The 26,948-nt window shown below is 32.9% G+C and overlaps 2 protein-coding genes across 7 annotated transcripts; both read right to left on the reverse strand.

The window, feature by feature from the left end:
• Positions 1-4,965: 4,965 nt before the first annotated feature.
• On the reverse strand, positions 4,966-8,884 carry LOC123212145 (RINT1-like protein MAG2). The gene is made up of 4 exons (XM_044631205.1): positions 8,174-8,884; positions 7,886-7,978; positions 7,170-7,273; positions 4,966-7,076 (listed from the first exon to the last, which is right to left on the reverse strand). The coding sequence occupies exons 1-4, from the start codon at positions 8,472-8,474 to the stop codon at positions 5,163-5,165; spliced, it is 2,412 nt and encodes an 803-aa protein (XP_044487140.1). The 5' UTR covers positions 8,475-8,884; the 3' UTR covers positions 4,966-5,162.
• Positions 8,885-9,372: 488 nt separating this feature from the next.
• LOC123210551 (F-box/kelch-repeat protein At1g74510-like) lies at positions 9,373-14,600 on the reverse strand. 6 transcript variants are annotated; one of them, XM_044628982.1, is made up of 5 exons: positions 14,414-14,600; positions 11,978-13,542; positions 11,787-11,859; positions 10,544-10,659; positions 9,373-9,837 (listed from the first exon to the last, which is right to left on the reverse strand). In XM_044628982.1, exon 2 carries the CDS (start codon positions 13,493-13,495, stop codon positions 12,053-12,055), a length of 1,443 nt encoding a protein of 480 aa, XP_044484917.1. In that variant the 5' UTR covers positions 13,496-13,542; positions 14,414-14,600; the 3' UTR covers positions 9,373-9,837; positions 10,544-10,659; positions 11,787-11,859; positions 11,978-12,052. The 6 variants fall into 6 exon arrangements, with proteins under 6 accessions (XP_044484917.1, XP_044484918.1, XP_044484915.1 ...); XM_044628983.1 differs by having other exon boundaries at positions 11,787-13,542; positions 14,498-14,600; XM_044628980.1 differs by lacking the exon at positions 11,787-11,859.
• Between the last annotated feature and the right edge of the window lie 12,348 nt (positions 14,601-26,948).

Genomic DNA, 26,948 nt, shown 5'->3' on the forward strand with positions numbered 1-26,948 from the left:
CTGGTAATTCTTACAATCGTGTTAATCCACCAATGTGGGTTCAACTGAATTTCAATTTCTAGTCCATTTGTCTTGATTTTTGGATTTGATGAAGAATATATTTGTTTTTTTAATCTTAAATTGTTAGACTTAGTTTGTTTTTCTTATTTATCAAGGAATCATTTTTTTACCATAATTTTTTAGAATACTAATTGAAATATTAAATAAACCAAAAAGCACCAGCTAGTAAAGATTCAATAACATTTTGTGGAGGCCTAACAAGTGGTATCAAAGCCTCGTTTTTTATGGGGAAGCTTGCAGTAAGAGTGATTAGTCTTCAAAGACCTCTAAATATGAAGGCGATATTGGTGAAGGCAGAAGAGAAACAAAACTGCTGGATAGGGCCATTCAGTTTATTGATTCTTGGCCTTGGAGATAAACACACTTCTTGGTGAAGCTGCAAAGGAAACTAGTGCTGCACTAAGCAATCCATAATAGGATTTCTAGAAAGCAAAGGTTGTTTGCTTTCAAAATGAATGACCAGAAATCCTATTTGACAAACAATGAACGACCATACAACGTAGAAATAGATTAAAAATAGTATTGTATGTATAATTTTTTTATATAAATAATAATATATTATTATATAATTAGATAATTAAAAATTAAAAATAAAATTATATTTAATTACATGATAATATATTGTTATTTGTGTGTAAAATTATAGTTTGATTGATAGATTAAATAATTTGTTATCAATTAACGCCCTGCAACATGAAACAGGCCTCAGCCAATAGAAAATCACAATGCAAATATAGCATAAGTGAAGGACTGCAATGTGAACTCCTTAAAATTAAACAAAAATGAAAGGTGCGTATGAAAGTCATGAGTACTACTTAGTTTAAAGCCGAGGCTTATTTACATAGAATAGAGCAATGCTTTGTATGTAGGATTCTGAGTGTTTAAGGAGATAATTAGATTATATATCTATCATATAATTAAATATTATTTTATTTTTAATTTAAATTTACGTAATTAAGAAATATTATTTATATACTTAATTAAGTATTCAAATTGATAGTATTATTTGATTGATTTGTATGCATTGCATCATAACTATAAATAAAATTATATGTTCTTATTTTGGGTATATAAAAATATACACATTTATATATGTCATCATATGATTAAATAATCTTAAATTTAAGATAAAATAATACCCAATAAAAAATAGGTACGTATAGTATTACTCATATGAGTATAAGAGAAATTTGATAAATATATTGTAGAAATGGCAATTTCGGTTCCACTTTAGGAGTTCGAACCCTCCCCAACCCTAACGAGAAAAATATTATCTAATAGAAACATAAAAGGGGATGAGAATGAGGATGAAAAAAATCTTTGTAATCGAAGACAATTAAAACAGTTGATTGGTTTTAATTTTACTTAATTTTGTATTTAAATGATATAAGAAAGAGATTTTTTCTTGTACATACAAGGAGAGAATTTTTTCTTATGAAAATAGGAGAGAGATTTTTTTCGTGGGAAAATGATAAGAAATCATTTTTATTTTAATAATAGAGACAAATTAGAGATAAAGATTGATATCCCATGAAAAAGAGACGGAAATTGAGATCGTCTTTCCATCCCTATCCGTTGTTACCCCTAGTATATTGCACCGAAAATGAAAAAAAGAAAAAGAATATCGTTTCTGATAGAAAACACCAGCTAATAGGTAATCATATTGAGAACAGAGGGAAATAGGTACAAATTATTCTCTGGAATTCCAATATATCAACTCCTAAGCCTCCATGTCCACATCACTCAGTGTCAGCAGATTTGAGCAGTTGAGATATTCTTTCACTTAAGTCATCGATTTCTCCATGTAACCTCCTGATGTAATTGCATGATTCCTTCAAGTATCTTGTTGCTGCAACCTGCATCAAATTTGCCACCAAAAATATATTTTATATCCGAGTTTAATTGATATGGAACAAGTAAAGAAGAAAGCCATATACCGTTCTATGTGGGCTTTGCTTAAGCTGCGGGAATAATGGTTGTAGCTTTGAGATGATAAGGCTAATCTCATCTGCTGTGGGTTTTGCAGTTCTTGAGCTTTGGCCAGACATAGCTGAAGCTCTGAGCTCTCTCTCTTTTCTTTCCACTCTGCATGTAGAGGGAACTTAAAAAGAGAGTGGGAGATCGGCAAAATGGTCGACAAGTCAGTTGATGACGACATTAACAAGGACTTGTGTGATTCTGATGAATTCAATCAAGAGTTCTCATTTGTCCCATAATTTTGCATCACATGGACCTATCACTAAGTGGGTCCCTGTCAATTAAGTCCATCAGCTTTTGTTTGTTTACGATTCCTTTATAAGCATTGGTCCTAATTCTTCCCCAGTCCAAGACATGCCTGGTTTTATTCTAGAAATTTACGTGCTACCGAAATGATGCCTCGATTCTTGTTTGTATAATCAAAACTGGAGGACACAGCCTCTTCTTTGTTTATGCCATTGTTCCCCCTATCGTTGAAGCATTGACGTTTTAGATTCACATTGTCATTGGGTTGTTAATGGGGTCCGAGCTCCGAGGTCAATTTTAATTTGAATAAAATTTATAATATTTAATTTAAACACCCTTAAATTAGTTTATATGATTATTAAAATATTATTAAAAGGATAAACAATATTATTGATAATATAAACGGTATCATCAAATATACAAATGAATTGATTTTGGGGAATATCGAGATGACTTGAGCTCATAGCCAATTTAGTTTGATCAAGCGTAAAATAAGTTCGGTTTAGGCAAGCTCAAACTCGAATCGAAAAAGTTTTGTATTGTCAAACTTAAGTTTTGGAAGTATTTGATTTATTAAACTTGTGAGTCTAAAATAATTCAATTTGAATTGGTTGAAATTATATTATTTTTATTATGTTAAAATAACACTGTTTTACCTAATACGTATCAAAAGAATGTTGTTTTAGTTGATTTTAGTTCGACTACAATGCTAAACCAAGCTCAACTTGAAATTATAATCGAACTTGACCGAGACTTTCTTTAGCTCAAGCCAAGCCCAAGTTAGTTTGAGAGAAACTTGTCAAGCTCGAACTTGAGTCTAAGTTGAAACTCATCTATTTCAAACTGAGCTAAATTCGAGTTATTAGCTCAGTTCAACTCAATTCGCATTTATCTTTTAACTTATTTTAAACTAAACTTTCAAATTAAAAATCTAATTTTATGTCAATTTATTTGAATCAAATTGTGAATTTAAACTAAATTATAAATTTGAATTAAACTAATTTGAATCAAATTTAATCTTAATTGTTAAACCCTAAATAAATTTTAAATGATTGAAGAACCATTTAAATATTATTAAAAAAAAAAAAAGTAAACCCCCTACGTTATACTAGCTTCTTCATCTTATCCTAAGTAAATCTTTTACACCATTAAAACGAGTTCAAAGTAGAGCCATGTGATGATTAGAAGCAAATTCAAGAGCTACATCTCCATTACTTAACTGCAATGCTGCCTGTAGCTGTCAAACGATAAGATGTTAAACCAATTCACAGTGAGTATAGACTTCAGAGCTTTCGGTCGGCGCAATGCAATGCAAGAAATTAAAGAAGAGTTAATGTGATGTGACCATTCATACACCAGATAAGAGAAAGATGAATCACTAAACTGTTTAACCATGTTCATGAAAATGGCATTTGAGGTGACTGACAAATCAAAAAATCAGTGGCTTTGGCATCATTTACCAACCTCTCTCAATCTTGGCCCCTAATTTACGGTAGCTGCCGGCATTAATCCGTGTAAATGAAATTTGTCTCCTTCGCATATGTTTTGCTCTGACATAGGCAAAAATAACCACCAATTTTCATACACAATAGTTTTCTTCTTCAGGCCCCAACTTGTTTCCACTTTACTTTACTACAGGGAAAAACGATTTCAACAGATTATTAACGGTGAAACGTAAAGCAGCCAGCACCAAAGTGTCCTGATAGTATGTCAGATTTCTGGGTGTTAAATCATTTAGTAAAGTTGCAGTAGTCTAGACTTCTCTAGCGTTCTTGAAACTTGGAAGGAGGAACATGATAACAGTGAAAGATGGTATGCCTTAACCTCTGCATGCCACAACAAATGCCATAGATTTTTGTGGTCCTCTCGTATTGATGTTGATTCAGTGAACAAAAGAATAAGCCAAATGGATTTAATTGCATGTGCTGGTGATAATGCATACAGTGTTTCTTACATTTAATGTGGCTTTGTATGTGACTTGTTAAGCTGTCTTCAATCAGTTGTAAAGTCTTCAAAATATGTCAATTTCTGGTTGCCTAGTAGACTATTTACCTTAGGGAATGGCATCGAGTCCAGAAGGAAAGTTGAAAGAAATTGAACAGAAGATAAAAAGGAGACCAAGAAATTAGCATGGGCATTGTGTACCTCCAGCCTTCATCGGCAGTTAATATCTCTGCAACTCAGAAAGAAGTTCTGAAACTCAGGTTCGCGTAAAGGAAATCATGAGCATCAGTTTCCCCAGAAATATTCATCTCTTCTATGATTCTGCTTGAGACACATCACATACTGCAAGTGGTCAATATAGACTAGAAATCTCTTGAGAACTTTTCCCTAGTCCCCGGATTACTGAGGGGTGAATCACTGCTATAACAAAAGTTTCAACGGGATCTTGGTGCCTAAATTAGTCATCATTGAAATATAGCAGAACTAAGCAGAAACAAATTATTTTTATATGAAATTAAGAATGGGAAAAACAAAAGCATATTAGCAAGAATCAGCAATATAATCATTTGTTTATACCCAGAAATTTCCTGATTTCAAGCATGAGGCAAAAGAAGACTCAATTCTAGCAAGTATTAAATCTCTAATTCGGTTCAACAAGGTGAAATTATAACAATTCCAACAGAGAGAGAGAATGACTATTCTATCATCGATTTAAAGCAAATACAATATTTTTCCCTGTAAATGAAATAATTTTTTTTCTTATTCATTTCTTTTTAAGAAACAAATTGTCAGTACCGAAGGCACAGAGTTGCGTACCATAAAAAATTCTACAATTGAATCAATAAAACTCAGCCTAGTCTTCTTTTATGTACAAGTCTGCTGTAGCCCCTCAGACAAGATTAAGAAAGGGAAAATGCGATTAATTTCAAAAGTTTTCAACACAAAAATACTCTATTTCTCACAATCTTTTCTACCTCAGTAACACTCAAATGCCTAATTCCATTATTTTTCATCCATTTTTCCCCTCCTACTGCTCTACTTTGAAGTTGTTCCTCCCCCATCATCAACAACTTCAAGCCCTCACTTACTTTAGGGAAGAAGCCTTCAGGTCTCAAACACCAAGCTCCAAAAACCCCAAACAAAACCTGCAAATCACTACCCAACTTCTCAACACCGCCATTAGAAAATTTTGCATTGCTCATAAGAATACCAATAAATAGCAGCCGATCCACCCCAGCTGCCAAACTTCTCCAAAGCCCAACAAAGTCCATCCTATTCAAACTCTCTTCTATTATTGACATTTTTTCTTGCAAAAAATCTAGAGCCCCAACTAAAGTTTTGGACACAGTCCAACCTTCTTCACTCTTTTCTTGCCACTGTCTCCTGTTTTTCACATAATCTCGACAGCAAACATCAAATCCTCTCAAAACAACAACTGACATTTTCTCAACCCATTCCATTCTGAATTTCTCTAAGTTCTTGATCTCATCGTCCAAAATTCCAGTTCCAGATCCTTCAAGTAACCCCACAGTAGCAGTATCACCACTAAGGGATGTTCCTAGTTGATCATCCTGACTTGAACCCATCTCAACAAAGAAAACATCCTCGCACCATTCCTTTAAAACAGATTCAAAATATTGAGCAGCATTAACTGAGTTTGCCACTTTTATTAGGGCATCATGATCTTGTAAGGCAGTCAATCCTTCAGCTTCTTGGCACCTTAGCAGTAAGCAATCCAAAAACTTCTGTATTATAGGAGCACCAGCTAACCTGAGATACCTTGACCTAGAAGAAATAGCGGGCAATGATCGGCATCGATCAACTACTAATGATAGACGGTGAAGAAAGGCACTGGAAACTGCAGGAGACTTGTAATCTTCAGGACCAAACAAAAGAGCTGGCCCCTGGACTTTCATTTTCCAATTTCTTTCATCATCAATGTCATGTTTTAATTTGTCTATTGTGTCAGCAAGCTCTAGTTCTGCCCATAAATCAAGCCAGTCAGGCCGATCACAGAAGACAGATAGAGATGAAATCTTTTGCAGGTTACTATCTTCCTGAAGGGAAAGCAAGACTCCAGACTGTGCTACCAGAGACTTAATTCTTTTATCGAAAGAGATCATCAAGTCAACAAGGTTAAGCCATGATATCCTAGCCTCTGATTTAGTACCAGTAACACTCTCTTCATCCAATTGACCAACATAAACAGGAAATATCTCTTTTGCTAAGTATGTCAATAATGCGGTTACCATGGCTGAAATCCATTCTTCTCTGCAACTGTACCCAACGAGCATAGCTTCATCCACCAGTGGTTGCAATAACTCATCCAAAGAGTCAACATAGTCCCTTGTTATCTTATATACAAGAGCAAAAATGAATTCAGGCTTATCAATCCACTTCGAAAAATGGCGTTGAGCTGCAACATATATAGGATTGACCAGCTCTTCAATCGCCCAAAGTGGCTGGTGAAGAGCAACTTCCAGATTATGGCCTTCAAGTTGCCTAGATTTTCTTTGTCTCTGCAACTCCTGAAGGCTGCACAAAGCAAGGAAATTTTCACAGTATTGGTGTTTGAGATCCCCTTGCATAGTGAAAAGAGGATTTAGCACTTCATGTGATGCCCTTGTATCAAAATTAGAGGTCAAAGTGGAAAGTGGTGGTGGCCATCCCATGGAAGCAAGAAGGGCTCGATGGTCAGCAATTGCATGAGGCCTCAGTATTGCTAGGGCTCGATCCATTCTGTGATCAACTGCCGCCACAAGACGAGCCCACTTAGGGCGTGCTCTTGTAACTGAACCTAAAATATCTTCTGTCTGCTTAAGTGTTCTGATAGCAATCAACTGCATATCCTGCAATAATAAAGAAATTCAGAAGAAAATTTAGAATGATGTAAGCAAATTGTATTTGCAAACGGTAAATAGCTTCAACTAACGGATTCTCACATCTGAATTCTGTGTGGACGGGTACTTCCTTGTGTTTCTGTTCATTGTAGAAGATACAGCATCTTCAATATCACCAACCAAACTGTCCAGCTTTAAAGCAGTCTCTGAAAAACAGAAGAAAATTTTCAGGAAAAAAAATCAATGACAAATAGACGAGATGGCATATGCAACATGAACAGAGGATTTTGGAAGCACTTGCTCCACTAACTAGAAACCCAAGTTCACCCAAAAAAAAAAAAAAATCGTTCAAATAAAGAAATTAAGATTATACTGTCAACTACAAATAAGAAATAAAGTCTATGTTAGATATACAGACATCTATATATGTCTGATTCCCAAGCAATTCTATCCTCACTACATTTGCAGTTCATCGTATTTAGCCCTTGCACACAAATCCATGGACATATTAAAATATGAATATACAACAAAACATAAGTAGAACAATCCCAACAAATCATAATTGAGCTTTAATATCTGCTGTAGCAACCAATACCCAACAAAAAATCCCTAACAGAACCTCACAAACAAGAGACGACACAATCAAAGTTCAAAATTTTTCATTGACTATTTCAAATCCTAATACTCCATTTAGTCTGTATGCATTGCAAAACTAAAAAAATTACTGTTTCTAATTTCATAACACGTCTAATCCTAGCTATTTGTGCCCAAAGCCTTCCACCACAACTTTTCAAATGCATTTAACAAAAAGCACTTACCAGCATAGGCTCGGACCGCATCCACCCGCGCCACCTCCTTGGCCAGCGCCGGTAACTCCTCTCCCAGTATCTGCTCTGCTCTTCCCCCTCCATCTACCCATAATGTTCAAAATCATACAATAATTCAATAACAAACACACCATTTAAACCCTAATTCTTTAATTCCAGCCTCTAACAATCATTAAACACGCAATACGCCTACGCTTAAGCACATACGCATAAGTAAGTCCATTTCGTGTGTGTGTGTGTGTGTGTGTATATATATATATAGAGAGGAAGTAAACAAACCTGGAACGGAGCTTCGAGAGCGAACGACCGAAGCTAAATCGGTCAACCTAACATTGACTTGATCGGAGAGACCATTGACTCGATCAGAGAAGGAAGAGTAAGCGGTAAGCTTGGATTCGAGGCTGCGATTGAGCGCGATTAAACTTTGATCTAGATCGCAACAATGATTTTCGAGGTGGGTTGCGATGCCCGTGGCATGTCCCAGGCATTGATTGTTACTGAGGTTATCATTGAGAAAGGAGAAGGCAGTGGACGAGAGAGTTGAAGCTGAAGGCAGGGTTAGGGTTGAATGAGAGTCCATAGTTAATTTCAGGCCACTGGAGAAATTAGAGTCACCAGCGAGGGTATTTTAGGGTTTCGATCACCGATAAGTCGTATGAAAAAGAAGAGAGACGAAAGATCCGATGATGTTGTTCTGTTTCGATCCATGGAATACTTGACTCGGTTCAAAACATGACCCGATAATCTGTTTGATCAAATGGGTCGATCCGAAACTAGGTAAATCTATCGGTCGGATTTTGAGGTGGACTGGGACCTATAGAGAGGCCCATAGTACCAAAAGACAAGGAACTGACCTTTACAAATGATTATTAAGCCGGATTCGAACCAGCGGTGTTAAACCCCTGAATAAGAACTAGTTTGAATTTGCAGTGGATTTATTGAGGAAGGCGCCGGAAAACCATCGAATAAGAAGATATAAGGTTGTTGGTGATTAGAAAGAAATATCACTTAAACAAAAACTAAAATAGAAGAAATGTGTCCGAATAAGATGAAACTATCAATAATTTTTTAACGATTTTGTTACATCAAATAAATTTGACTCGAATTCAATCTAAAGTTATATCTACTCAAGTTTAGTTTATTCGAACTAAACATCAAACTAAATTTAAGTCAGCTTAACTTACTCTACTCTTATTTATAAAGAAAACAAATAATTTAATCATCATAGATTGTTTTCTTTGTGGTATGGATCCACCCTTAATCACCAAACTGGAGTTTACTTTGCTTAGATTCAACCCTAATTATTAAGCTTGAGCCAGCTTTACTTGGATCTACTATTAATCATCAAGCTTGAGTCCTTTGTACAATTTTGAACTTTTTTGAAGCGGAGTGTCCAATTAAGGTTCTTTATCATTCTTTTTCTTCTTCAGATTACACCCAGAAATCTGTAAGTGCAGCTAAAAGGGTTGCTTGTTTCCTTCTGTATAAAAACCTATCTCATCCATTTTTGTTCAACTATCAAAATGATACTGATTATACAAATATTTATTTATTGTTAGATACATTGTGATCAATGGGAAATGGGGTTAAATTTTTACATTGGAATAGTAATTATCTAAGAGAAAACAAGGCAACTTTCTCTTTGGCATTTTCTCTGCACATGTGCAAAAAATTCCATCCCCATCGCCACACTCAGATATGCCAAGCTTTTTCTACTGTGTTTCTTGTTCTTCTGGGCAGTATTCCTTATGCCACACAACTTGAATACATAAATCAAAAGAAACGTACATGCGCCACTGCAGCTGATGTTGTATATAAACTCAACATAACTCAAAATCGCCTCTGCAAAATTTTCACTACTCTGCTTCAAAGGAGATCTGTTTTTGACCTCTTACACTTCGAATTTTTTGCCACCAAAAACAACCATTGTTACATGCCCAAATCTGCAGGAAAATATGTACAACAATCCCATGTCTATTTGCAGTTAGTCTCCAATTTCAATTTTTGTTTTTCTGTTTCGAAATTGTAAAAACAGCAATAAATCATACTACCTCAAGGAAGCATTTATAACCATTAACGGCCACAAAAAAAATATCATAAGCTCTGAACAAAAGTGCTATCAGATAATCATTGTTGCCTAAAAAAAATGCACCAAGGAATAAAAAATACAACTGCAAGCATCACAGTCAGATACAATAGGCAAAACTCAAGTATTATTTTGCACATTAGAAATGGATGTTTGATTCAGTCATAACAAAAATGTGCAACTAAATTTTATATTCTCTATATTGCAACGAACAAAATGTGCAAATATGTTAAAAATGCAGGCAAAGAACAAGATCTAAAACACGGGCTCATCATTATTCTCTATATTGCAAGCCAACAGTACAAGACTACAAGTATACTTGAAAATTATTAGCAAATAAGATGATCCTGATCCAACTCAAATATTTTCAAAAGCCATAAAAATATGGAGGAATTAAGATAGCTTCAAACATAACTAGGAGGCATCTCTGTGTGGATAGACATTCAGTGATTCAATCAATAATGCAATTTAAGACTAAATCAAGTAATTTACATACCAAGACACTTAACTTCTCAGGATAGGCGGAATTTGGAGAAAAACCTGATGAAACATGTACAACATACCTCATTATAAAATCATTTGCCAATTGCTTTAGTTTTATAGCATTTGCAAGCAATCTACAAGCTGACAAAGAGTTTCTGGTCACAGACTAAAGTGGGACACAATCTTTCATCTGAACCTGCTAAGCATGACAGCAAAGAAGTCCCGTCAATACTGAAAGGAAAACAAATCAGATTATTGCACATTAAAGACAAATTAACAGGGAAAATGAACTTCTTAATTTTAAGAAAGCAAGCATCGTATAATAATAAGGTAAGCAAATCTGAAAATACCCTCTTGCTCTATACTAGCACACTGTATTTGATGAAAGACAAATGTAAACTTTTAAGTTTTTTAAATATTATTACAACTCTACCCAATACATGAAATAAGCAAACTTATAAAAGCATTTCTGAGATTAGCCTTGAGGCAACACAGTTTGGAACTGCTGATGAAGATTATGCACAGGCACTTCCTATAGTTGTACATAACAAGAACCAAGGAACAATTAGAGATCAACTCAATACACTCATCTTTCCTCTTTTTTTTTTTTTTTCCCCTTTAGCTTAACTATATGTACTTAGTGAACCATACACACCCAATTTTGGTACTTCCCTTTTTTATGCTCCTAATATTAATCAAAGATGTCTACATACTTCATTCATTTAATATAAACTTCCTTTCTCCCTTATTATTTTCAACTATATTTTAGTTTTGAATTTAAGAGGGTAAAAAGATGAGGATAAGCTTATACCTTTAAGGCAAATAACACTAATCTACTCTGCAGGAAGTGCTAGCCTTGCCTTAAAATTTTGCTATAAATTACTAACTTTAGCAGGCTACAGTTTTGGGAGCCTATGCCCTTGTTAACATTCAACAAAAATGTTGTTTAAATAAGGTAGACAAATATCAGACACAGCCACCAAATAGATAAGGCAACCAAAAAGAATGCCACCACTTCATTTTAGATTACACGCAGTTTAAGTTACAGCTAATGTAATATGGTCAAATAAAAACCTCAACCAAAACTGATAAAGACAAGTTAAAATAAATCTTAGATATCATTGACACAGTCATTGCATATTGAGAAAGAAATTTAAAGTTTTTTATCTTTTTAGCAGGGAATGCAGACAGCTTCTTCTAATTTTCTTGTAATAAAGACACTGAGGATTATGAGAACTGTTGCAGTATTTATAGGATGTTAAGCTAAACATTGCAAAAGTATTTAAAAAAACTTAAATTTTAACTGGACTTTCATTTGTTTACCTGTGCCTGTTCAACATATTTCTAAACTTTGAAAGCTCTTATAACTTCCCCCCTTCCCCAAGGTAAAAAAAATCTATACAACATAAAACAAAAGAAAATTAAAAGGCAAAAAAGCTCCAGACTCACTTCTAAAGCTGTGACTATGATTCAATAATAAAGCTAAAATTTCCCGCAAAGGAAACAGAAATTACCCACTGTCCAGAACCCTATCTACTTGAAGTGTCACTCCTCCAATTCTAATGAGTTGTATAACCAAAAGTAGCACCTCAACATCCCATCACTGCACAGTTGTACACAAAACTTGCAGAGGGCTTCGCTGCAAGCAAGTTCCACACCGGAGGGCCTTCTCCTGGAACCCAAACATTGAGCTCAATCATTCCTCCACCAAAATTCCTTGGACCACCAATGACAATGAGCATGTCTCCACATGCCTTGAAAGCTAGTCCCCATCCATTCATTGAGTCTGCCCGCTCAGGCAATCTCCCAATTGTGGTCCACACATTCGTCCTTTTGTCATATTTCTTCAGCTCTTGTTGTGCATAATCAGCTGCATACAACTCATTCTTCACAACGGCTATCAAAGGTGGTGCTCCAGACCCAGCAGATGTCGTTATGGCAGCTTGTCTATTTCGTGGTGGACACATGTTGGGTATCACAGTCCATGATCTAGTTTTTAGATCATAGAACTCCCCACATGTAAGCATATTTGGGGTCTCAGTCCCAATCCCCCCAACAACATAAAACTTCCCATCCATGAAGACCGCAGAGCACATTTTTCTTGCTTTACGCATACTCGGAATGGTCACCCAAGTGCCTGTTAGTGAATCGTAGAGCTCAGCTGAACTCAAAATATTTCCACATGAATCACAGCCGCCAGCCAAGATAGCAATTTCTCCCAGGCTGGCTGATCCAAACAAGCATCTTCCCTGATTCATACTCATGCCAGATGACCACGTGTTGGTCAAGATACTATACCTATAAATAACATGGGAAATTATTTCCTTTCCGAAAACAAGCAATTCTGTACCAACGGCTAATGACTCCTTGTCTGAACACATGAAGCATTCATTTGAAGTCATTCGCGGCAAATGCATCCATTTGTGGCGAATTGGATCAAATGCCTCCCATTCCAACAGGTTGCATGAGAAGTAAACCCAATGTTCAGCGATACCCATAAGCCGCCTCAGCCTATAAAGTTCTCCACTCCGAACAACAGATCGGAATGCTTTATTCAATGCTGCTATCGCACCATAGTCAGACCTTGAGCAGTGAGCAAGACAGTTAATAGACATGTCTCGACCAAGTTGGTAGATGAGTAGATTTGACTCTGAATGATGATCTCCATGATTCTGGTCAACCGGTTGCTCAGTTTGGACCAGAGAAAGATCATGCAGACCTTTCACTGTTTCTTCTTTCCCATTGATTTCTAATGGTTTTGCAGTCTTTCTTGCTGCAGAGTCCTCTCTATCTTCCAGAGGGCGCTTGTTGTCAGTTACACCAATACTATTATACATCCATTCAACCTCTTGCTTTAGTAACTCCTTTGAGACTTGCTCACCTGTTGCTAGGTCCTCTCCACCTTCCAGCAGGCACTTATTGTTGTCAATTACTCCAAAGCTGTTATACATCTGCTCACTATCGGGCTTTGGCAATTCCTTTGAGATCCGCTCACCCTCTTGCATTGCCAACTCCTCTGAGATCTTGAACATGTTGCAGGGATTATGTAATTCAAGCAGCAAAAGTATTTCGTTTCTTCCTAATCACAACAAGATACAATGCTAATCAGTCTATAAGAATTAAAAATAATAATACAGAATCATAACTCTCATAAATTCTACGTGCAAAATAATTTGAAATCAGCTAAATATGCATCCAAGTAAGGAAAGCAATAAACCATGTAAATTCATTTCCAGAAGCATAAAAATCGCGTAAAAATTATGTAATAACATACAACAGAGCGATTCAGCAAAATTTTGATCTTTAAAGGAATCACAGCATTGTTTTTTACATGCAGCTGGAATCCTTGAAAGTCCAAAAAGAAAAGGAAATGAGAACAAGAGAAACTCATCTAAGAACGGTCTCTATCAATCCAAACTTGACATAATTCAGAAAAAACAAAAACAAAAATATAACATGCCAACAATGCAAACATTAACGTTATGATCGATCATCAAGCTTATCAACCATCATCAAATTCATGCACAAACAAAGCAATTCAGTTATCGAAACCAATAAAAAAAAAAAAAACAATTCAGATAAAAAAGAACCCTGTACTGAGAAATGACAATTACCCATACCAGATCTTCCTTCATTAAAAAAACGAAGAGAAACAAAGAAAAAAATCATAAACAATAAATGAGAAACACCGTTCAATCAAAATGACAACAGTGAAACAAATCCAAATTCACCGAAGAAATTTCCCTCTAAACTAACAGTAAAACAGACAAAGATCTGCAGAAGATAGTTACGAGAACCCCTCTGCAATAACCCCTGTCCATTCCATCCCAGCAATGATACGGAGCCCCGCACCGCCAAAAAATGAATAAAAACACCATAACAACAGGTACAGGGACACGGCCAAAAGAAAAAGAAAAAAAATATGAAACAAGCCAGAAAACGAGACTCACAGAGTAAAAAAGAAAGTATTTTTCCGGCGCTTTAGCCCTTGAAGTGTAAAAACAAAAGGAAACCCAATTTCTGTATTCACTCACTCCCAAGTATATGTACGTTGAGTTTCTCTTTCCGGATTCTCTCCACGCACTGTCCCTGTCTCTTTTCTTTCTCTCTTTTGTTTCTGGTTATATTTTGTGTGCGCTTTCATGGGAAGTAAATGGGATTTTTATAGTGTAAGAGAAAATTATTTAATTTATTTCAATTTTAACACAAATGTGGGTCCCACAAAGTTTAGTGTGGGGTTTGTTGTAGAGGATTTTAACTGTAATTTCACCGAAGAGAAAGAAACCGGACGGCCGTTTCTTCTACACGTGTTGCTTCTCTAACTTCCTTCGTACATGTTGTGCGTTTTGAGGCCTGGATTCTTCCACCTTTTTTTTTTTTTTTTTCAGGTCAATAAATTATTTTCCAAAACCAGATTCCTTTTTCTTTTTAAGTCTTCAAATTCATTACGTTTTCTTTTATTAATTTTAATTACATAATTAATCCTGGTCAAATTTCATTCATTGTTAACAATTTAGGATTCTCAATTTTTAATTTAAATTTAACATAATAAATAAAAATTTGAAAAAATATAAAATTAAATTTTATTTATGAATTATCACATAAAAAAAATTTTAATTTTGAGTTTCCATATATGTTTGTAAGAATCCGAAGTTCCGGTTATAAGTTTTTGTACAAATTATATATCTATACCGTGTGTCATCACCTCTAAAGTTTCGACTCTATTTATATTCTACCTTTCGGTTCTCTCATCCCGAGCCTTTCATTTGTTTCCTTTCACCAAAAAAAATCTTTTGTGTATTTCCAAAAGTTTCGTGCAGGTTTTTTTATGTCTTGCTCCGACAATGTCATCTAGGTCAATTGACGATGTCCTACTTTGGCGATTTTGTATATTCTACTTTTGTCATTTTTATAAACAAAATGACCATCAAATTTCGATTAGGTTAATGTACATAACTTAAGTCAATCGTAAATAGAATAAAAGTGTCAATTGTAGTTTTTAATCACCGTCGATGCATACCGATCAATTGATATAAATAGTTTTTACATAATTTCTTAGACAAATAATCTTGACAATTTGTAGGTTAAAGACGTGGCAAGGATTATTATTTAATACCGAACTAATTTTGTAAATTATTATTATCAACATTAAACTTATATATATTATATATATATTTTATATATATATATATATATATTGTCAAATATTTGCCCAAACAAAATCAGGGTTATCTTTAACTGTTCTGTTAACCATAAATAAAACTCAAAATTAGATATAAATTCATAGTAAAATATATATATATATATATATAAACCAATTCACAAATAAAATAACAAAATAAAAAGAGAAATAAATCTGCTTCTCAGATTATTTTCCATATTTAGACCAATTCACAATTAAGGTAAAAAAACATAAATAAAAAACCAAATAAAAAAGAAAATGAAATCTGCATAGAAAATTATTTTCCATATTTAGAAAAATCAAAATTAAGGTAAAATAAATAAATAAATAACAAAAAACAACAATAACCCATTTGTAATCTACCAAATTTTAGCATAGAAATGATTAATTTTTTTTTTATAAATAGACCAATTAAATAGAAGTCCAGTGACTGTGAGTTCCCACTGTTTTTAAAAACAAGGTGACAAAATCAGTTGTAATTTGAAAAAGGAGATTAGAAAGATGATTCTCTCTTAATTATCATTAATTAATTGTAATTAATACAAAATCTGGAAACAGTCAGGTTGCTTTTTTTTTTTTTTAAATTTGGAAAATATTTGTCACTTCTTATCTGTAATTTTATTATTCATTTTATTTCTCTTTTCATGTCAGATTCCTTTTTCTTTTATTGGGATTTTATATTTATTAGGTTACAATTTATGTAATAATCTGCAGATTTTCATTGAAACTTAATTTATTTTGTACATTGAACATGGATTTTAATGGGAATCAGTGATTTGGCAGAACAGTGAAAAACAAGTGAAACGTGTTGAAAAATTGTGTCTACATTTGTTGGATGTGAGAAAAGTACTAGAAATTTCAACAGGCGGTCACATTTTTGGTCCATGAAGTCCGCTTCTTAGAGGGCCCAAAGTAGCCAAAACCGTTATTTCCCACTTGAACTTTGATGAATTAACTTTTTCACCCTTTAAATTTAGAAAGTCTATTTTCTTACCCTTTTGTCAAAGTGAGGCTTTAATTTCGCCCGTTGAATAATATTTTTGATATTTTATATAATATATAATGAGATTAATATTACTTACACTCTTATGGTATAGGCTAAGGTTAGATTCGAATCAAACCTATTCGAATTTGACTCAAACAAGTCCAAAATGAATCAACCTTATATGAATTTGGTCAAGCTTGAGCTCGAGCTATTCTATAAATTTTTCAATTAAAAATTTTGATACAAATGATGTCATTTTAACCAATATGTATTAAAATAACGTCATTTTAATAATGAAAAAAGAGTCAAATCAAATTCGAACTGAGTTTGAGTTTGACTTTTATAAGCTCGAGCTCAAACTAGAGCTCAACTATATGTAAACTAAGCCGAGTTTGACCTCGAGCTCTGCTCGAATCCAACCATAGTATGAGCAAACTACATTTTTATCTTTGACTAGTTTACATTTTTCTTTTTTCTTTTTATTTTTACTTCTTATTTCTTATTTATTGGACATTGAAAACACCTAGGGGAGAGCCAATTTTTTTTTATAATTTTTATAATTTTATTAAAAATAAACATATTTTTGTATATTTTATTAATGAATTTACCAAATATTAGAACAAGCGGGTTTAAACAAAATATTAGGGAGGACATTGTCATTATGTCACATGAAATTGAAAAACGTGCCTTGATTTGAGTACATTTGTAAGATGAGAGCTGTGACAGATCATATATTATAAGGAAATAAAAGAATAATATGAAAGTAGTGAAACTCTTTTTTCAACTATTGCTTTTTCACGCCGAAAGAATTTTTTCTAGTCTTCAGTACATGCATACAACGAACGAACAACATTAACTATGGTACACCCAGTAAGCTTACTGGGGTGGGTAAGGTAATACTCCCCTTTATTGAATCAAAAAATCTCACCGGGTTTGCTGGGAACGGATGCGGTAATGGCAGAGGACTATTTTCCAGTCAGTTTTAATATTGAGATAAAAAAATAATATATATATATATAAGATTTTAAATTTTAAATATTTATAAATTTTTATTAAAAATTTTACTTAATGTTAAAGATAAAATCGTTATTTATTATATAAATTTAAAAAATTAAAATTTTACATATTTTTCTCTTAAATTTAAAAATTTCACAAATTCTTATCTTTTAAAGTTTGAAAAATAATAATTTTTACTTTAAGATTTTTTTTTTTTCTCTAATGATAATTTGTTATCATTGATTGTCGGTCATCTTTCTTCCAATCTTATCTCTCCTCGTTGTTGAAATGGTTGGTCAACACACGAGAAAGTGACGACAAAGAGAGTGATATCTCTTTATCATGCGTTGGCCAACTATTCTGACAATGAAAAAGAGATAAGGAAAGAGAGAAGACGATTGACAACTGGTGATGGTGAATGGTTTCATGAGAGAAGAGAAAAAAAATTATATGAGGAAAATTATTACTTTTCAAACTTTGAGTGAGAAAAAATTATAAGATTTTTAAACATAAAAAGAAAAATAAGATAAAATTATAATTTTTTAAAATTTTTTAGTAAATAATGATTTTATTTTCAACTGTACCTGATATTTATAACAGAAATTAAATTATAAATAATATTTAAAAATTTTAAAATCTTATAAATATATATATATATATTATTTATTTATTTATTTATTTTTATATTAAAACTTTGATGAGAAAATAGCGTTTTAACTAAAACAAATACATGGGCCATGGGCGATCCCACTGCCTCAATGTTGGTTGGCCAACATTTGGACATAGTCAAGTCGTTCTGAATTGAATATGCTGGGTTTAGATTAGACTTAAAAAATTACAATTATTTTTAATTTATATATTTATTAATTATTTTATATTCAAAATTTCACGTTAAATTTTAAAGCAGAGAAGGTTAGATTAAATTTGTTTGAATAAAATATAAAAAATTAAACAAGGTAAATTAATTTTTTTATGTAAATATAATATTTTAAATTTTAGATATTCATACTCTACACTACACTTGAGCCAATCATGGGCTCACAAAACTGAGAAATAATAAGTTTAAAATCAAGTAAATACTCGAACTCAAATTCATCTTATCCATAACTGAGCTGGCCATCGTTTGACACGAGTCGTTTTCAGGCCCCACAGATAAAGTTTCGTTATGTAGGTTTATCTTGTAATCAGAATGTAATTAGCCCAATTACTTTATTGGGCCACTGACGACAAATGAATGCTAATTAAAAAGGTATAATCACAGTCGCTTGTATCATAATCCAAGGGCTGAAATTCGTCGGAGTACGAAAACGGGCCATAGGTCGACGTGTACGACATTATAGACTTATTAAAAGTCATGACACGTGGAATTAGCCCAGCCACGAGAACAAATTGACTTAAAGAACATAACCTCACGTCACGTCAAGCCATGTGCGGACATTGACACTGAACGTTGCTTTAAAATTCGTTCAGGTGAAGACAAAAGACAAGATAAAATAAATCATTCGAGTACCTTTCCAAAACGCATCGCTTTGGATTGAAAACATGCTTAAGCCATGAAGAAAAAGAAGCATATATATAGCCTCGTAAAATCGAGAATAAATCTAGCGGTTTTGCCGATTATATATCCATCAGCTGCTGCTGCATCAGATTCTATTTACTGTAATGACTTGACCTAAAGTAAGATGGTATAAAAGGGCGGTTGTTGATGGGTCATATATACATGTGATTAATGAAGGAGGCAAATAAGAGGAAGCATGAAGCCATGATCTTCATATGCTTTGCTTAAATATTTATGGGTTGAGATCTTGTGGATGCGTTGATGAGTTTTCTAAGGATCGTCTCAGTTGATCTTTCATACGTGGAACTGACATTGTGTGAATGTTTCAACATAAATGGAAATTATATAACTTCAATTTTGTTAGCTCAATAAGATAAAAAAAAATTATATATCTGTCAGTGACCACACACCAAACAATTATAATTTCTTCATTACTAGGATCATTTCATAAAGTTTTCATTTTCATATTTTGAATGTAGAAGAAAGTGATTAGGGTTCCTGAACTTTATGTTGAGGTTTTTTTTTTTTAACTTGGGTATTGTATATGTAAAAGAATAGATTAAATCATTGTAATAAATAAATAAAACCGGTAGTTGACTCAAGTTTAAATCAAAGTGATATTGTCAAATTCGAATTTAAACTTATTCAAGTATATGCGTAATGTTACCAATAGATTTGTCAATTGAGGCTACTAAACTGGACAAGTAACATAAGTCTATAAAAAATTTTGGGATAGACTTCAGACCTTATTAAAATTTTTTGAGTTTTGGCTTTTTTTTTTTTCCAAGTATATCCCTACAAGTTTGAAAACCTGAAAAATAAGTCTTACCCATATTTGAAAATCTAAAAAATACACTTCTATTTACAATGAATTTTTAGGTCCAATTAGACTTTTGATTTGTTCAAATCCGTGTTAAATAGCATAATGGACATCTTTTTGTCTAAGCCTATTAGAAACCCAAATTTTGTTCAACTCGAATCTGACTCAAACTTGTACTTGCTTAGTAAAATGTCATTTATAATATCGTCAGATAAATAAATAATATTATATGTACGATTAACAATGTTAGTAGATGAATAAACAAGTTAATCTTATTCAAACTGTTGAACTAAAATTTTGAATTGAAATCAGTTTGTTTGAATCATATCCAGCTCTAGTGTTTCTTGGAATTCCATGAAGAAAATTATTAATTTGATTCGGTCAAATGTTTGAAAACAACATGCAACACATCCCATTTGTGATGAGAAGCCAAACTGGGTCGTAAACATTTTCCCACCACTACCTAAAGTACAAATCTTACCATTAATAAATTAGACAAGCACTTATACTCACCTGGCCATCCCTTGTCTGGCTTTTATGACTACTAAAAGAGACTATGTAGACAAAGGCAATCGACAAAACCAAACACGTAGAGAAGCATCGCGGTTTTAATTATCATATCTAATAAAAGGTTTTAGTATAATTAGAGCTATATAGCGAGAGAGCGACAGGTGTTTGAGTTGAATGGGTGATTAATGATTTTTCTTCCGTGGCTGGTTAATGAGATGGCTAGCTAGGCTTAGCTGAACGATTGGAGGTGGTGAAATTAGGTATGGAAAAACTTTGAAATTTTACATGACAGATTTACCTGAAGGATATATTTGTCGGGCGCTGAAATTAATTTGCCACCATCAGCTGTAGATGTAGTTGAGCATGAGTTATTATGAGTAGACATGTCAAAACTGTCGAATATGTTTATAGTATAGTTGAACCTCCTTAATTTTGGTATGGTTTATAGGTATATGCTTTGTAAAATGATGGGTCATGTTAGCCCATAAGCTTTATGGGTTATGTCAAAAGTTTTAAAGTTTGGTCCACAGATTGATTCAGAATAACCCATGAAAAAATAACATATATATACGAAATGAGGTCTCTCTCTCTCTTTATTTGAATAAATTTTCAATCTCTACCAAAATAGCCTAGTCCTAGCATTGGTAAACTGTTGAAACCCCTGATTTTGAAATATATTTTGTGTTTATCTTAATAGGATCTTACACATCAGAACCTGTTTCAAGGTTCTCTTAGTTTTTATAAGAGATCAGATTAAAGAAAAATCAATCGAATGATTTTAGACCCAAGAGGAACTAAAAGCTTGAAAATTGAGTGAGTTATAGGCCTTTTTCTGATCTTGTCGAGAATGACTGAGAGAATAATGACGGAGAGACGTGGAGATCATATGGACGGTTGAATTTGGTTCAAGAACCCAAATCAGAAAAAGGGCTGCTGCAAATTTTAGTTGATTTGTTGATTATCCAGCTAAATTTCGACATATATTTTCTTTCTTTCTAAATATTCCCCCACTATAAATGCCTTCCAGAATCCCATACCTTTTCACTGCTCTAAACGGATCATTCTAAAGTAATGTTCTTCCAGAGACAAGAAAGAAAACTGTACTTTTTTCAACTCTATCAAAAGTTATTCCTTGTGTTTAAGAATCAGCATTGCTTTAGGTTCATAGAATTTGCAGGAAAGCTACAAGCAGATAAACAGTTTCTGGTCACGGGCTAAAGTAGGACACAATGCTTTACACAGGCAAGAGAAAAAAAACCCAGTGGCCACTCAAAATTCTAGCGATGTCTTGAGATCTATGTGGGCAAGTTACCCTCTTCTCTCTGTACTCTGAGACTGTATTTGAAGAAAGGCAAACTTGTCAGCTTTATGTTGTTAATGTATTATTTCAACTCTAGCCAACTTGTAAATTAAGGTGTTTCTGTGATTAGCCTTGAGGCAGTTTGCAGCTGCCTGTGAAGATTATGCAGAGGCAGTGCCTATATATAGTCGCACATAAGAAGAGCCGAGGTACGGTTAAAGGACAAGTCAATACTGAGAATCAGTAACTCACTTTCACTGGCTCTCACCAAGTCAGTCCTTGTTAATTAAGTCCAAACATTTGTGTTACGATTTACATGGGCCTTCAGCAAGTAGGCCCTTGCTAGAGTTCATTGAATGACCAACACTACATTCAACTATGTCACTGGAATTGACTTCGGATGATTTACTAAAAACGTTTTGATGTATTAATTAGAGATAATAATTTTAATTTGAATTTATGGTCATTGCCTTATTTTAATATTAAAAGAGAGAAATTTTTTTAAATAAAAAAGAGAAAATAAATAAAGACAAAAAATATTTTCACAATCGTAAACCAGTTAGAGATGAGGACGGGAACATATATGTCCCTTCCTTGATCCACCTAGTCTTTATCCCTATCATCATCTTTTTATATTAATATCTTTATTTAAAATATTAATATATTATTATAATTTTATATTATTTATATATTTCAAATTTATTTATATTTTTATTGTGTATATTAAGGTGGTAACATATGTCATTTGTGACATTTAAAATAGTGAATTGGTTATAGTTTTTAATTTTGTTATTTAATATATTTATACCATGGTTAGAAGGTATAGAAAGGGAATTTTTTCTAGTGACTATTGGGAATTTGGGATGGGGAGGGAATTTTTTTTCGTGAATAAGGGACGAAAAATCCTTTTTATCCCTATAATGGGGACAAGGATAGGGGATAAGATATTCAACCCTGCCCCTCTCTGTTGCCATCCCAGTACCAATTCCGAATTGATTGTGATAAGTGTTATATGATATAATGTAGTTTCCCCTTGTTCAAACTTCCTATAATGACACTTGAAACATTATCATCCAATGACAAATTATAAGGACAACAATTAGATACGTCATCTACTTATTAGTCAAGTTAGAACACTTATAGAAATACAGTTGAACTCCCTAGCATCTATGAGTTTATTATCCTATATAATTTCATATAACAACTGTTTTTTCTTTTTTATCAATTATAGACCATGCATTTAACATAATTATCTTATTTTTGTAAAATTAAAATACAAATAAATCTCTCAAATAATGCTTATATTAGAAATATGTTGATATATAATCTACTTGTAACTTTTCCTCTTCATTCTATAAATAGAAAGACTAACAGAGAGGTAAAAAGCATCCAAGAGAGACTCTTAAAACTCTATAAATCGTAGATACATAATACATCTTAATCATGATCAAAACTTTTTTTGAGAATAATAACATAACTATAAATATAAACTCTTAAATATCATATTGAACCATGTTATAAACTTTGTCATCTTTATTATTTGTCCACGTAAAATCTCAAATGGTATCTCATATACAATCTCATTGTATTAACATAAGATAGAACAAGTTCTTAGAATGCAGCCCATCTCCAAACATCTGTGAGTTATCTGGATTTTCCTTCATAGTGTCCATGTCTTTACATTGTTTCCTTGAGTCATTTAGAAAGTTTGAACTTATCGATGAACTTGTTTGAAAATTTAAGGGATCTTTACTGTGAATTGCACCCACCATTTTCATTTTCTCTCCTTCCAACGCATGAATAACTTATCTGTTTATCATCTTTCGTGGCAAATTCACACAAAAAAGAGAAGATTTTTTCCTTCAAAGGAGAAAGCCAGCCAGAGTAAATAAAGTTTTATCATAGTTGGAAATGTTAAAATGATTTGCATGGATGCTTCAACTACCCAACTATGTTACCTTTGATCGTAGTGTTAAAAGGAAACATGAATGTTTCCATGCACGAGTCATTCCAATAACTTCTTGCCAGATTTGAGACACCCAATCACATTATAATTCCAGTTAAAGCTCAATGAAATTTACCCCGAGTTGCAATTAAATTAATTCTACTTACTTCTAATCACAGTAGTTCACAATGATTACTTATATAATATATACATCTCTGCATGCTTTGTATTACTCAATTATAACCCACGTTCATCCACCAAGTTGTAATTTTTTTTTAATTTATTTGTTTCTGACCTTAATACAATATTAATTTTCCGTACCATCTATCAGAGAAAATCTTTAAAAAAAAACACAAACACACACACATACTCCTTGATGATACAATATTACTATTAATGCAATGTAGTTGACAAACCCACTCAAATGGGGTTTATATTTTTGAAATTCAATCGATTGAATAAGATAAATTTTAAATTTAATGATTAATTTGATAAATCAAGAGTTTAACGTTGACAGAAAAGATTTAAACTTATGTTCTCTTACACGCAGAACTTTATTTTTTATTACTCAAACTAATTTTTAAGATAAATTAAAGTTATTTTATATTTATTTTAAAATCATCCAGTTATATAGTAAAACATAGTTATTTATACCAATATTTGTATCTATTAAAGATTCTAATAAAAGAAACTTAGGACCATAAGCTTAATATAGTTGTAAATTCTCCTATAAATAATCTAGTGGTAGGACTTAATCTAAGGTTTAATTTGCAGTTGTTTATTGATTAAGTTGATTAATTTTCTTCTCTCAAGGCATATATAGAAGGAAGAGAAGGTGGTGCACGTGCACTGGTTTTTCAACTCCATTGCTTTCTCATTAAGCTCAACTTAATATTAATTATTATTGACTAATTGTTAACCCCCAACGGCCAAACTGATAATCAACCTCCTCCTAGGCCTCTAACCTAGTATACCAGTCCCATTAATATATCATAATCAAAGACTCTTGGAACTTAAGCTTAAATGTTCTCTAATTTTCTAAACATCTTATATGGATAATGCATGTGATTACGAGATCATAATCACATATAACTAGATTTAAATCCCAACCACTACTTCTGTAATAATAAGTGTATAGTATTTGAATTCTTATATAGTCAATGCAATATTCTGAGCAGACAAATTCATGGCTAATTAATGCAGTGATTATCAGAAATGGCTACGGTCTAATTAAGCTGATTTAGAAGCCTACTTATATAATTGATTACAACTCAAATTAAATGATGAATATGACAAGTAATTAATAGTCCCTGATCTTGTTTAATTAATCTAAACTTCTGCAAACTCAAATTTCCATTCTTTTTGGTCCCCAAGCTGCTGTAGATCCAAATATTTGGATGAATCAAAACCCTGATCAAGATGTTGGAGATATATGACAAGAAACACTCTATTTCACTTAAAATAATTATCAAAAGGTTTCCCTGGTCTCAGATAATATTTACGTTAATAAATCTGGAATTAATCAGTTTCACATCATGAATTACGTTGGTAGAGAGCCTGCCCATGCCCATCTGTTGTTGACCGATGGATATATATATATCCTACACAATAAAACAGTCTATTTTACCTGCTCTACATAGGATACGCATTACTAAAACCCACGTATGTGTTAAACAAATAATTAACATTACCAATATCGATTTGGTTGGTTTTAATCAGTTAACGTTGACGGTTAAAATCTTGGTCAATTATGGTAGCTTAGCTCGTGGTGGTTCATTGAGGTCTCCTTCACCGACTAAGGGAGAAAGAGAGAGAAGAAAGAGAGGTCTTAGATTAATATATCATTAATTAATTAGTGCGAGGGCAGTAGAAATAATCAATGCACGAAAACATGAAGATGATATATGTTTATATAATATATAGTACAAAGCATATGGTAAGGAGACCACTATATATATCTTTCTTGAAGTTTCAAAAAACCCTAGTGGTAAAATTAATAAATAAGCTCATTTCTGAAACAATCCAGCGCACTAGATTTGAAAGAAATAAAGAAATAAGGGTTCCTCGTGACTGTGAGCAGAGTCTTCGCTGTCCATTGGATCAATGTCATGTGCCCCGAGATGTACGCTGAGCCACACCTCATATTTTTCGATTAAAATCTCCACCACTACCTCTCCCCCGTACTATTTTACAACTGATCATCAGAACTTGCTACCTTTAATCGACTCTGTACAATCAATATTTCTGTTTGTTTCTCCCTTTAATTTACTCAAGAATCTTGGTTTTGCGTCATGCAGACGACTCAGTATATCGAATTTTGATCGGTTTGAGTCAGCTCTAATTATACTAACTCAGATTTCGAAAAGATATTATTTTTTTGTATATATTTTGTTCTCTGTTCGAGAAGCCATGGATAAACAGTTCTTGCATGTAATGAATAAAAGAAACCTAGCTAGTTTAGCTATTTAACACCAATCCATGCATAAATTCGAGAATTACAGAGAAGTTTAATGCTTTGTTTATCTTGCATGAAGTTGGGAGCAGGTGGGTTAATTAAGTTTGGACTCGAAATTAATTAATTTGGTTAATATATTATTAATCATAAATCATCTCACTCTTCAGATTTCCACCCTTTCAACTAACCAGTGGACGGATCAGAAGCACGTGTTTAATCATGTTCAGGGTGTCTGCATGATTAATTAGTTGACAGATTACAGTAATTAGGTTTAATGAAAAATTAGATCAGTCTCACATGAAAATAATATTTTCTACATGCCATGTTAATGTGCCAAGTTGTTTTAAATTTTTGTCAGCAATATTTAGATTTCCAAGTCATAGCAAGAGCAAGCCAAGACGACCACCAAAGATCTTAAAAGTATTATATTATACTACTTTACATAAGAAGAATATTAACAATTTTAAAATTGAGATGGGTTTTCTACTATTAGGTGGCATGTCAAGAATATATCATATAAAAACAATATTATGATCCATCTAAATACGTTTGTAATGTCGGTTATGATTAATCAAATACCTAAAAAATTCATCCTAAAAATATAACAAAAAATAAAAATTAAAACCCTAATTTGTACCAAAAGTAGATCAGTGTAAACAAAAAAGAATTTATGATAGAACAAATATTATTAATGAAATATTATATAATATATAATATTATAATAAAAAAATGTA

This window comes from Mangifera indica, chromosome 3, assembly GCF_011075055.1.
Source record: "Mangifera indica cultivar Alphonso chromosome 3, CATAS_Mindica_2.1, whole genome shotgun sequence".
Classification (NCBI taxonomy): Eukaryota; Viridiplantae; Streptophyta; class Magnoliopsida; order Sapindales; family Anacardiaceae; genus Mangifera; species Mangifera indica.